General features: G+C 39.1%; 1 protein-coding gene across 1 annotated transcript in view; it reads right to left on the bottom strand.

Moving 5' to 3' along the window:
- Positions 1 to 11633, bottom strand: part of LOC124789016 (UDP-glucosyltransferase 2-like) — a 37543-nt gene extending 25910 nt beyond the window's left edge. Inside the window, exons 1-3 of the mRNA XM_047256302.1 lie at positions 11448 to 11633; positions 7786 to 7970; positions 1199 to 1658 (exon numbers count right to left, since the gene is read on the bottom strand). Of these exons, the coding sequence (XP_047112258.1) occupies positions 1199 to 1658; positions 7786 to 7970; positions 11448 to 11633 (831 nt within the window). The remainder of the gene's footprint in view (positions 1 to 1198; positions 1659 to 7785; positions 7971 to 11447) is intronic.
- Positions 11634 to 13841: the final 2208 nt, after the last annotated feature.

Genomic DNA, 13841 nt, shown 5'->3' with positions numbered 1-13841 from the left:
TAACTTTTATTCTTCATTACCCTGCACTTCTTATTTTAAGCTAACATTCCTCGAATTCACATGTACTGGTTCATTTCTTTATCTGTGTCACAAAACACAAATTGCAGTACAATTCCTGTCATTATACATCTGGTTCCTCATGTCAGTGGTGATTATCTTTGCTCTGTAGCATCTTCATCTGCAATCTTTATACGTTGTTAATTCTTTCTCATGTGTAAATAAGTCCATGAATTGGCATGTCTATATTTTAGCTCATGATTTGGTCCTGGTGCTATTGAAAGAAGAAAATAAGATGAAACCCAGTTCTGCAATACAATTTATTGCTTTACCGCTATACCTATGGAACAAACTTCAAAAGTAAAAAAAGTAGAACAACATCACGATATGTGCATGAGTCGTACATTTATTCTGTGTTTTTACTTTCTGGACAGAAGTGACGTACGTTTTCACTTACAGTTACCGTCATTTAAAATACTCTTGCATATTGGATCATCATATAGGAAAAAATTATTACAAAAAATGAACCTTGCTCTTTCATAAGTGTTTCAGATCATACCTCGCGTACGACCATTCGAAAATCATATCTCGCCTTTCATGACCGCTAATGACTGTTTGTAATGAAACGATTTAAATATATCATCAGTGGTCCACAGATCTTCCGTTTTCTTATACAGATCCGGTTGCCCTCAATTTAATATCTCTTGAGGCACTTGCTTTCTAAGTATATACTTTTTCAAGAACGTAGCAGTTCGAAAGTGTGCAAACATGAAGAGATGGAAAGCCGTAGAATGAAATTGATGACATTATCAAAGCGTTTACTGGATGTATGTCTGGACATTTGTTGTGCAGAATGTGTTTATGGATGTTAGATTTGAAGCAACGCCTTTCCCCAGTTGCACAAAAAGAATGAAACTGTTAGGTCTTCTACGGTCTCACGCCGTTGTCTTCCTTTTTGAGACCTAAGTATAGGCATTAGAAGATATGCGGATGACTTTGCTACTGTTATATGGAAATTGAAATAACATACATTTTATAACACAGAAGTGAGTTGAGAGAACTAAATAAATATGTAATATTTTCCCAGTAAGCCGTTAACGTTTCTTTAGCACATTATTTTACGGCTCTCAGCCATTTCTAACGTTAACACCTGACTCTGACGAGCAGCATCTCACATTTTCTGTAGTACATTTGTAAATACCTTTGGCAGCGGCTTCCTCTCCTTCTGGATGTGGATTCCAGTTAATTCGACGATATTTGGCGTGTTCGGCACAGGGTAGCTCACGCTGAAGTGATTGTTGACCAACATGAGGCTGAAATTGTAATCCATTTCCTTCACGGTAGGTGGGTTGGGACCGGAATACTTCTTGAGTTCCTCTTCCTCTTTCCCATACAGAACTCTCTCTTCAACATCCAGCGATCGCATTAAGATGTAAGCGTTGTACATTCTCTGCCAGAAGGTCATGTGGTCCGTGTATCCGAGATTATAGTCGGGGATGTAGGAAGGATTAATTGGACTGCCGAAAGTCTTCCGATTAAGTGACGTAATTCCAAGAGAAGTGTATCCAATTAACGGTGGAGACCCCATTTTGTGCGCTAAGCCATAATAGCAAGTGAATCCGAATTTCTCTATGATGAAAACATCGTACTTCTGCTCCAATCTGAAAGATAAAACATAATTTTCATGACATCTTAACAGGAAATGTTCAACGAAGAAATCAGTTTATACGTATTATATAAAAAGAAGTAATAGCATGGAACTCAAATATTAAGTAGGAACATCGTTCCCACACATGACTAAAACTGAGGAAAGTAAAATTTTAATGTTCAGGGTCACTAGAATCATCGGTAGTGATGTTGACTTCTTTTAACTTCATGCATCAACAATGGTAGTTAACTAAGCGACGATGCGAAAGAATGACGTCTTCCTGCATTTGAAAATCTATACTGTGACATTAAATCATTTAATTAGTTAAATAAAGGAAACACATTGTGGACGATGCTATACACATGACGAACATATAATTGGCGTGTAATAAAGGTGTGAGATTCGATGTGTGGTGCACACAGCTGCCGATATTTATCTCGTTGTATGGTATACACTACAAGCTGTTACAAACATGTTTCCTACTTCGTCAAAGAATATATATGAGACGAGAATACATTACCGTAGCATTTATGTTGCATGCATAACGATCGTGATCCATTTGGTATCATCTTCTCGATAAAAGCATCCTCTACACTTTCCGGTTCGTTATCTCCAGCTGCATACATGCATGTTTCTTTTGCGTGTTTTATAATGTTGAAGACTTCCTTTAGCATTTCGTCTGTTTGCAGAGCTACAGATGAAATTCATTTCCTTTTTTATTTTATCATTGTTAGAATAAGATCTACTTTTATCATTTCTTTTCTGAACCATCGTTTGTTTTCTAGCTTTTCCTAGCAACTCTCAACATTCACCTCTTGATTTTCCACCACCAGCAGCAGAAGGGCTATATGTCTTCAGGCACAGTTTGTTTAGATTTGCGACATCAAGTCAGCAGCTCAGTGCCCCGCAGATGGCGTCACAAGCGGTGCTCACTTTTCGATGACATCATCATAAACGCTTATCAGTGACGTCTCACGCCATGCCCCTATTTCAGACACGTCATATTGCGGCAAATTCGTAAAATACAAACAACATAGGCAACTTGTATGTATGTAACATGTTAACTCTCGAGCGGGCGCGCCTATGTATAAAGTGCACTAAACAAGATAAAATAGTTTTCCACCGTACCATTGTTGTTTCACAATCGCGAGCTGTACCTGATCTTTGGTTATTGCTTCAGCTAACACAATGACATATTGTGTTATCGTACATCCAATACAAAATAAACAGCAACCTAGCTCGGGAAAAATTTATGATTGGTGAAAGAAAATGACCCACGTTACGAGCTAATACGACAATCCCAAAATGATGCAGTTGTCTACGGGATAATGAGTAATCGAATAAGCGGTTGGCTGGGATCCGACGCAGCAGTGCTGTTTATTGCTTTGAGTGGGTCATTAATATGGGGAAACGCCTGTCCCTGGCAACAGAGTAGTACAACTGAAGTTCGTTTCATTATTGATTAATGAAACATTGCTTTAGTGAAAGTTTTTTGTCGTTGTTTAATTAAACTGACATTAAACTATGATTTGGCTCTTACAGGATTGCGTTGATAACATTAAGACAGTTATTCTTTACATATGTTCAAAGCACACCATACACACACTCATGTTATGAAAATCATTGTGCAGACTTGAGGGTTAAATGTGGAGGACTAATTAAGAAAGAGTAAGCATCACCTGAATTACGTAGAAATGAAGCCAAGTTAAAAGATATTTGCATGTCGAAAAAATACGTTTTCTTCACCTTAACTGCATAAGCTAGTGCTAATGAGCAGATAGTGAAACACGTACAAAACACTTGAGGCATGCAATGAGTAATACTATAATAACAAATTTATTGCAACCAAATAGTCATAAAAGTTAAAAGTACAATTATAATTATACAAGAAATTGGAAATTTCACTTATTGTGGTTTGCATAGTCAATTATTGGCCATGTCCTTTTGGTACAGAGCTCTTCATGGTAACGTTTGCATATTTGATGACTCAGTTTACACTCACACGTTGCGTTTGGTTGATGATATGAAACCTTGGACTGCCATTCTGGTGATCACATGTTTCATTTCGAAGTTTTACTTTGCCCATGTTTGGTCAATCATGGCACCTGTGTTGTAAAATTCTGGATGTACGTCTTCGGTTTTTTCCTTCAATGTTTTTTGTAGGCACTCGAAGCGCTGGTGATGGGTAGCATCATGTTTGTCCATGGACCTTCAATGACGGATGGTGCTCTCGCCAGCAGGTCTGGAAGCGTTGTTTTGGACACTCCAGTTGCTGTCCTTATATAGATAGCCTTTGCTCTTTCTAGTGTCGTTAGGTTTTTCACTGTAAGATGCGGTCCTATAATTTCTATGCTGTTCGTCAGTATTGGGGAGATTTTGGCTCTGAATAATGCCACAGCTATCTCTAGGCTGATGGACCTAATGTATTCTGTTTCATGGATTGCCATTATTGCTTGCAGTGCCTTCTTTGTTACGTGTTTTGAGAAACTCTTTGCAGTTGTTTGTACTATAATCCCTAAGTACTTGATGTCTAATACGATTTTCAGTTTTCTCTTCTGTATGAAGATCTCAGCTGATGCAGGTGCTCTTCCTCTATTTCGGAGCACCATTGTTTCTGTTTATGTCACATTTATTTCAAAGCCATGTTCGATTCACCAAGCTTCCGTATCGTTTCTTGTAACTTTGCAATGTCTATTGCGTCTATGACAACGTCGTCTGCATATGCATATGAGATTACACACTCCCTTTGGGGTATGCATTAAACTTCTTCAGCTGCAAGTATACATAACAGAGGAGTCAGTGGATCGCCCTGAATTTACGCCGTTTGATTCGAGTGTCGGCTCCGAGAGGGAGAGGTTGACCGAGGTCCTTATTTCGTTCCATAGCAGTACTGCACTTATGGTTCCTGTCCATATGTTACTTTCACTTAGAGTTTCGTCCAGTAATTTGGTCACTAATTTTCTGTTTATAAAGTCAAAGGCTTTTGTGAAGTCTATAAATACTACATAAAACTTTTCGGCTTCAAGGGCTTCCCAAATTCTCTTTAGCAGGAGTTCTATTACAGTCAGAGTTAATCTTCGTTTCCTGAATCCCATTTGGCTTTCGGGGAGGCGTTCGTCGATTGTTTACTTTATTCATTCTGTTATTATTGTTGTGAACACATTCAAAGGTAAGTTTTCTAGGGCCATGTCTCTTTATTTGCTAAGATCCTTAGCGTCTCTTTTCCCATTATATGGCTGTCTCCACTGTTCTGGAATGGAGGATGTTTCTATGCATTTATTGTACAGTTTTGTCCACATTGGCGTTAGTAGTTGAGTAGTGTCTTTTAAATATTCGCTATAAAGTCTGTCAGGGCTGCAGCTTTTTCGTTCTTGGTGCAATTAATGGCATCTTTGATCTCTTCCGTGGCCAATGGGACACATTCCGTAGTTATTTGTGCCATTGTATCCTGTATGCCCTCTGGTCTCGCTTCCAGTCCTTTCTTGTTCAGTATGTTGTTGATGTGTGTCCCCCATTCTTTCATATCGATGTAATGTTTGAACTTTGTTTCTATTCCTAAAAAGGCTTTGGACAGAACAAACTGGAAGAACTCATGACTGTACAAAACACATATTGACCATAATACTGCATTAAGCAGACAAGTACATTAACGAATAGTTACCTGGTATTACTGTTCTGTGAGTGTCAGCTACTGGAAGAGATAAGTGTCACAATGTTAGTATCGTGTTTCAACTGACACCTAAAATATGACTGAAATTGAGTACTACAATGATAATTGCACATCTGAATGCATGAAGATACTGGTGTTTCAATAGTACATCTACTTGAGGCTGTTACTGGTGGTACATAGAAGGACCTTTCATCACCTCATGTTTTTAAAAAATTTCGCTACTGCTTCATGTCATAAGTTATCATTTTAGAGTTAAAGAAGATACTATACCATTTTCTACACTAGAAACAAATAATTGTTGTTACTGAAAAGATAATATTTCTTATTATTACATTTAATCTAGGAGTACTGGAGATTATGTACAATATCAACTTTTGATGAAGGCTGTAACATTTAGCGATGAAAACTATCGTTTCAAAATACTCTGAAACGTTTATGACTGTATTTCCCTTCCTTTCTGTAATCAACAGTACTAATCAGTACCACATTCGGAACTAAATGACACTTCACCCCACCATACATCACTGTGTCACACTAAAATTGTAACAAATTTCCCTATACATCGTCAGGTTACAGCAGAATTGTGACGAAATATTCCATGCATTGCTATATTTACATATCACATGTAGATGCCATATACTGAGCTTAAAGTGATTTATGAGCCTGACTTGTTCCCTTTCCATGGGGAAATAGGAAGCGAATACTAGCTTTTTTGTAGGAATGGTTTACCAATATATTTTGTATCTCTGTCTTATCCCACCACTGTCTTTGTCAATATTATTTTGTATCTAAATATTTGGTATTGTGAAGTTCTCCTTATACATTATAAAAATATGCAGCTTAGGTAATACATTGCTATCAAGATATCGATGAAACACATTCTTCCCATTCTATAATGGCGCTTGATAAGTTCCTTTACCTGTGTGCTTACATATTTCACATATTTGGTGTAATTTATTAGTTAGTTACCGGTATATGAAACACAGACTTTAAATCATTTAGTGAGGCTTGGCATCATACTTCGGGTAGGTATGAAGCCTTTCTAGAAATTTGTTTATGTACATAACCTTGAGTAATGCTAAGCCATTTGTAATAAAAAGCAATAATTGCCAATCACTAATAATTATTACATATTTCTAGTGTGTAACATGATACATTATCTTCTTCCCCTAAATGGTGCTTGTTAATATGGAGCAAAACAGGAAAACTAGAAAAATCGTCAGTTGATGTTAGTTAATTGTACAACCCATCAATAACATAGCCTTAGATGAAACTGAATTTTAGATGTGGGGGTACCATTGTAATGCTTGGAATTATCATAATGGTGTGTGTGTGTGTGTGTGTGTGTGTGTGTGTGTGTGTGTGTGAGAGAGAGAGAGAGAGAGGGGGGGGGGGAGAAAGAAAGAGCTATTGATCTATACTTGTGACAAAAGTGGAAATAACATTGACATAAGCAACATGTGGCTTACGTATTTTTGCAGTTGTTTCAGACTTCGAAAGAACATTGTGACACTTGACAAGCATTATAGAATAATTTAGATGATGAACGTATTTGAATGTCTGTTCTGCCTTACACCATGTATGGTACTGAGATCGAACTTCGTATGTTCTCAAGTGTTGGTCAGCCTCTAAGTTCATGGCGTAAAGGTAATGTGTAGTTGTGCGTTCATATACGTGTGTGTGTATGTTTTGCTGACGTACTTTCCACGTGCGAATTATACTTTTATGTAATTCCTTGAATAGATACTTTTGAATATAAAGCAGAAAATTACATATTTCAAATACCTTTTGGCTTGGCTGCTGCGGGTTACATTACAAATGGCTGTTTCGTTTTAATGATATGTAAAGTACTGGTATGACTGGCGCTTTGTCTTTACATACCAGGTAAGAAACTACACTGTGGATAGCTGGAAACAGGAGGTCATGTGAGCGCAGAATTACAAATGTTAACTGGGATAATGTCAGTGTCTGGTATTTCTCGAATTTTTTTGGATCTTTTGAAATTTGTTTTTGCTTCCCCACCATGTTGCGTTTTTGAAATTTTACTCCAGCACAATCTTTGATTCCTCAATTACAGTGCCGCCCAACAAAGACATCTTGAACTTGATGTAGTTCCAAACGATTGTTGCACCAACATGTGTAGACTGCAGATTGCCTTAACTCGTTGTTTACTTTGCAGTCGCTATAGCATTGCTGCTGAAGCGATATTTTTTATGTTACTTTTGGACCATGGCAGGCAATATCCAACTGTGTGATTGATTCTAAGTCTGATGCAGGTAATAACTGATGTCGTTTTGCAGAGATAAAACTTTAGGCATCCACTGAAACGGCATACAACAGAAGAACACCAAGTTCATTCCCACATATAAAGGAGAATTTCACGGATATTTTAACACTAAGATTTAGCAATAGTTATAAAATATTTTTTTTATTTTTTATAGCACAACAAACAAGTCTAGGCTGAACTTACTTCATGAACTCTTTCATCGGTTCCAAACCAAACTGAAATTCGCACCCATATATTCTCATATCAAGAATAAATTTAAGTAAGGCCACAGGAGACGATGCATCAGGGAAGTCATTGAAATCTATCACATCTCTGAATACTTTAAGGCTTGGTGAAATGTCTATTTCAGAGTAGTTTGCAGTAGGAACCTGAAACAAGTAGGGAAATGTTAGTTGAGTTGAGGGGATGAGAAAATAACAGTCCTCTATAGCCCGACAGCACAATGAACATAAAATGTTTTGTACAGTTTTATTCAATAGAAATAAAAACGTAACTTATTCACTATATTTGTTTCCAGATTTATTCCTTTACTACAAAGATTAATATTTCTTTGCATTACAGCAGGAGAACGTCGTTTCTTAATATATTTAGATTTCCTCATTTAGTGTCATTCACAATGTCTAATGTGCGCTTTCAGATGGGGCTTCAGATGCTGTGAAGCTATGACCGATGTGACCACTAAGGTCATTTTCACGTATTTAGAAAATTTTATTTTTGAAACTATGGAAGAAAGTTCGTGATGCATAATGATGGATGGGCAAGGAGGCGAGAGAATTGAGTCTTGCCTGCCACTTCAAATTATGGGAATATGTGGTGCATCATGTGTAGCAGCGTTTGCCCAGGGTGATGCTGCTACATCTTGTGGGAAACAACTGCTGGTTTATTGTCAGCTAATTGTAGCTAAGCATACAGTGGCATTAAATTAAGATAACTGATAAAACATATACTTTTTTTCCAAAACAATGGAATCCATCCATGTTATAGGCAATCAAACTACATTCACTGTATGGCTGCAAAGTACCACTTTACTCACAATATTTGGATCTTACAGTAATGTAGTTTGTTGAAGTTTCTCAGTCAAGTATAGTCAACCACAGTGTGGTTAGACAGTGGGCTCAGCCTGCACAGAGCACAGTGCAAGGCAGCTGACTGGATGTTCAGATGCCCCGATTTGAACTCAGAGTTCTCAGAGACTGGGTGGAGCTTCAGGCAGTGGCACCCAATGGGTGGCCTTGTCTCAGCATGTCCAGTTCCAAGTCTCGAAGCTTCAGGACCAGCTGATGGCTGGGTCTGTAATGACAAAAGTCAGCCCACCCCCATGTCATTATCTGAGGTAACGCCGTGTTGAGCTGCAGCGTGTACTGGATCAGTGTTGTAGAATTCTGTGGTAGCACAGCTACAGAATTTTATAGGTGGCTGGCCTGCATACCGCTTGACAGTTTGCGATGGCCTTCCTCAGACCAACATCACAACATAGCCTCCCTCATGCCGAGTATTCCGTCCTCCGAATTTCTAGGCTACTGCTGAACCTGTTGACTACTGTAGCCACATAGCACCACAATGTCTAAAATTTTTCACTCTCTCTCGTATCACTATTTACTATTCTTACACTAGAGCGCTGCATCTGCTTGGAGAAACCGCGTTTGTAGGGCTCGCCGCTCGTGATTCGATTCACCTGCATTTGCAGCGTTCGGCAGTTCAATCCCAACTACGGCCACTCTGATTAACGGTTTCCGTGATTTCCCTAAATCACTTCAGGCAAATGCCAGGATGGTTCCTTTTAAGTGGCACGGCCGATTACCTTTCCCATCCTTCCCTCATCCAATGGGACCGGTGACCTCGCTGTTTGGTGCCCTCCCCCAAATCAACCAACTAGCCAACTTCCTTCTTGCAGTGAAGAGCCTTGTCCACATACGTCTGAAATAGTACAGTAGCAGTCAGAAGTTCGGTACTTGCTGCAATATCCATAAAGCCTCATTCCCCGCTATCTTGACTGGGTAAATATTCTGGCTAGTGAAAAGAATTTGCTAAAAAATAAGGATTTCGTAAAATATGTTAAATACTGCTATAATGCGCACTTCAGCAACAGAGTCCAGTGTACTTTTCGGACAGAGGGAGCCCAGCTTCCTTTCTCTGTACCCCCTTCCCGACTTAGTTGTTATCAGAATTGTTATCTCGCCATTAACAAGCAAAGTACTTCTGTTTCTTTTTTTTAAATATAAGTAGAAATGTCAAGCCAGTTTTGTTGAAATATTCTTGATAAGATAATGTTTTAACTCTGTTTGCGATTCGTGAATTCTATGATGCTGTATCGGTAGCATTTTCATTTCCACTTGCTACACGATTTAACGACGTCATATTCCAAGATAGGATGAAAAGCGTATATCAGTGTACAGATCAGGCCTGAGGGAAATAGTATAATTTCACTCTATTAGATATTGAAGTTAGGTGATGTGCTGGCTGTCACTAAACATCCCTAGACAAAGGATTGGATGAAAATGTTGACATTGTATTTGCCAGTATACACACAATTAGTGTATTACAGTCTACAGACACACTACGTCAACTGACATTAAATTTGTACCTTCTTTGCGGTACATTACAAGGACAATAATAATTTTAAGTCATCAGAATATAATTGTTAGCAAATGGAACTGGTCATCAGGGTTAATGATAATGTTTGGCAGACATACATAAATTCTAAAACAAAACAAAAAGATGCTCCACGAAGGAATTATCCGAATGGGGTGGAAACAGAAAGATGTGATGTACCTGCACAGTAAAACAATTGATTGCAATTTCAGAAAAAAAGACTATGCACTCCGAATGAATCCTCTGACTGTGATGGAATTCGTTAGATGTAAGTTACATGTACATACAAACAAATGATCACAAATTTACAAAAAACTGGATAACTTATTCAAGAGAAAGAACTTCAATAACGCATTGATCCATCTCTAGCACTTAAGCAAACTGTTATTCGCCTTGGTATGGAATATCATTGACTGGAGTAGAGCAGTGTTCATTGGTGAGTCCTGATGACCAGTGAAGATGAATCTGGAGAGGACACAGACAGGGTTGGGATACCAGCACGCCTGTTACCCGTATTGTGGTCCTATGGTATGATGTGGCACTTCTTTTTATAGTAGGACACCTCTGTCATCTACAGCACTCTTACAGCACAACGGTACGTCGACAGTATTGTGTTCCATTCTGTTGCTCTTCATGGCAAGCCGTCCTGGGCTTACTTTTCAGAAAGATAATTTCCAACGCACATGGAGTTTCTGCGACTTGTCTTTGTACTTGCCAAATCCTACCTTGGCCTGTAACTTCGCCGGACCTCTCCCTACTTTAGAACATTTGAAGCATTATGGATGGGGCCGTCCAACCAGCTCGGATTTTTGACAATAAAGCACGCCAGTTGTAGAGAATTTGGGACTATATCGCTCAGCTGGACATCTAACAATTGTATTAATGAATACCAAGCCACATAACGGCTTGTGTGTGGCCGAGATGTGGACCAAATTGTTATTGACCAGCTCAGTTTGTGAAGATCCTCATTTAAAATTATTATCTAACATTCTTTGAACTTCATAAATCTTCAAAATACTTCAAGCGGCCTGGGTGAGGTCGTTCGGTCATTCTCGGTTAAAGTGAGCGTGTTTTAATTAAAATTGTGTGATGAACATAATACAATGCAAATGGATAGCTGGCATTCATTCATCAGTTGAATTTCGGTATTCACGGCGCCAGTCACCATGGAATATCTCTCAGTCTATCTCAGGAAGGCTGAGGAAGTCTTGAATGTTTATAAAATTTAAGGCAGAGAGTGCTGATTGACTTACCCGTATGGGGTGGGTGGTGATGAAGGTGACCTGGTGACCACGCCTGGCCAATTCCAGCAGTACAGTCCTCAACGGCAACTGGTGGCTGATGGATGGGGTCGGCACAGCTGCCAGGATCCTGGCCCCCAGACACCTGTCATCCAGTGTCAGCAGGTAGGCAGCTGCCAGCAGCAATGTTGTCCTCATAGTTACCACCTAGCAGTGGTGGTTTAAAAGAAAGCGCTATGTACATCACCAGTGACGAACATATAGTAAGCTCACATAACAAAATATACGTTTCTAAAAGCACTGGGGATGTCTTGGAGACTTGTTGATGGTATAGAACCAGTAGCATGTGCCCATGTGATCCTGTCGGCTGACGTAAATCGCGGCATTGAAGAGTTATGTGTCTGCTAGTTGCTTGTATGTAATCAATATAATAAGATGATTCAATGCTGTAAGAGATGATCATTCGCTCACATACGCCACAAGGAGGTAAACTATCGATTATAAAGATCTAGAGTGCATGGACAGTGAGACTGAGGCCCAAAATTAGCAGCGAGTGGTTGTTGTGATGGCGTAGCAGAGGATAGTAGATTAGGAGTAATATTGGCTGAGTTTGTCCCTTTCACCGTGGGTTGACTATTAGTAAATTGTTAATTATACCAATTAGCGATATAAAGTATTTGTTTTCACCAAAAATTGAATGTAAAAGTATGGAGTGCCGATTGTACAGGCTCACGTGAATTGCACCAATCAGTGGATTACAGTGTGGATTGCATGTCCAAATTACTACAATAAGGTGCGACAATATTTTGATGTATTAGACCTGTGATGAGCTTAGATGTGAATTAAATGTGGTACATGAAAGTGATGTCTCCCATTGTGTTAATTCTCCTTAACTACCAGGTCACCATCATAAAGGTCAAAGGCTACGCTGCTAGAGTATTCCAGATTTCAAGAATCAGGATATAAATGGAGTTTTTATATCCCTATTGCAGGCGTGCTGAAGATAATTACGCCAGCGGGCGCTTGCGGCACCCAGTGACGCCTAACATCAAATACCGTTTAACTGACAATTGTTTTAGTTTTCTGGCAGGATTTATACGAGGGCTATCCACAAAGTACATTACGTTTTCGAATTAAAAATAAGTAAAGTATTGGAATTTTTTTTATTACATACAGATGAAAGCCACGCTTAAATACTACGTTTCTACATAGTTGCCATTTAAGGTAAGGCACTTATCGTAGCGATGGACGAGCTTGGAAATTCCTTCGTCGTAAAATTCGGCCGCCTGCGCCTTCAACCACGTGGTTACCTCTTCTTGAAGCTGTGCGTCGTCATCAAAACGCTGCATAGCCAACCACTTCTTCATTGCTGGGAATAAGTGGAAGTCGCTCGGTGCCAGGTCGGGACTGTACGGCAGATGAGGAAACAACTCCCACTTAAAAGATTCGAGAACTTCGCGAGTGGCATTTACCGTGTGGGCCCGGGCGTTGTCGTGAGTCAGCAAGATCTTTGAGCCCAACTTTCCCCTGCGCTTGTTTTGTATTACTCTTCTGAGGTTGTGCAGAGTTTTGCAATACCTTTGAGAGTTTATCGTAGTGCCTCATTCCAGGAAATCCACAAAAATCACACCTTTTCTGTCCCAGAAGAAGAGGTAACCACGTGGTTGAAGGCGCAGGCGGCCGAATTTTACGACGAAGGAATTTCCAAGCTCGTCCATCGCTACGATAAGTGCCTTAATTTAAATGGCAACTATGTAGAAAAATAGTATTTAAGTGTGGATTTCATCTGTATATAACAAAAAAATTTCGAATACTTTATTTATTTTTAATTCCAAAACGTAATGTACTTTGTGGATAGCCCTCGTAGAAGAGGTTTTGAGCTACAGGTAAGATCGATATACTCGTAACCACAGGTTTCAGTGCTGTTATAGGCCTTTGTTAAAGCAAGTGTTACAAAAATGTATAGTGAGGAGAAATGGAAATACTGTATACTCATAGCAAAGAACAAGACATCCAATTAACAAAAAAATGTCGTGAACACATATCAAGAATCATACACTTGGTTCCTCTGGAGAAACTCTTCAGTCATTACAAGTCACAATGTTGTGACTGTATTCCTGCAAACAAATCTTTTACCGCTGTTGCAAGTCGCTGCAGTTCTTTTTCTTTTTTCACCACAAAGGTAGCACCTTCCACACCTTCTAGCAACTTCATCGTTACTTATGAGGATTAATCGATAGGGTGATAGAAATTTTGGATGTCCCTTAGCAAAGTAAAGATTTAAGCCCTTTCTTTCAACTGACTCTCCATTAGGGAGACGGTGACGTCTGTGAGGTATGTTCTTCTTATGAACCATTTATCTGGGTTACTTACGAAGAACACCACTTGGGAATTAATTCCAGCAAT

The sequence above is a fragment of the Schistocerca piceifrons genome, chromosome 3 (genome assembly GCF_021461385.2).
Source record: "Schistocerca piceifrons isolate TAMUIC-IGC-003096 chromosome 3, iqSchPice1.1, whole genome shotgun sequence".
In the NCBI taxonomy this organism is placed as follows: Eukaryota; Metazoa; Arthropoda; class Insecta; order Orthoptera; family Acrididae; genus Schistocerca; species Schistocerca piceifrons.
Note: the sequence above shows the minus strand (reverse complement) of the source record. Positions and strands in the feature narration are given on the sequence as shown.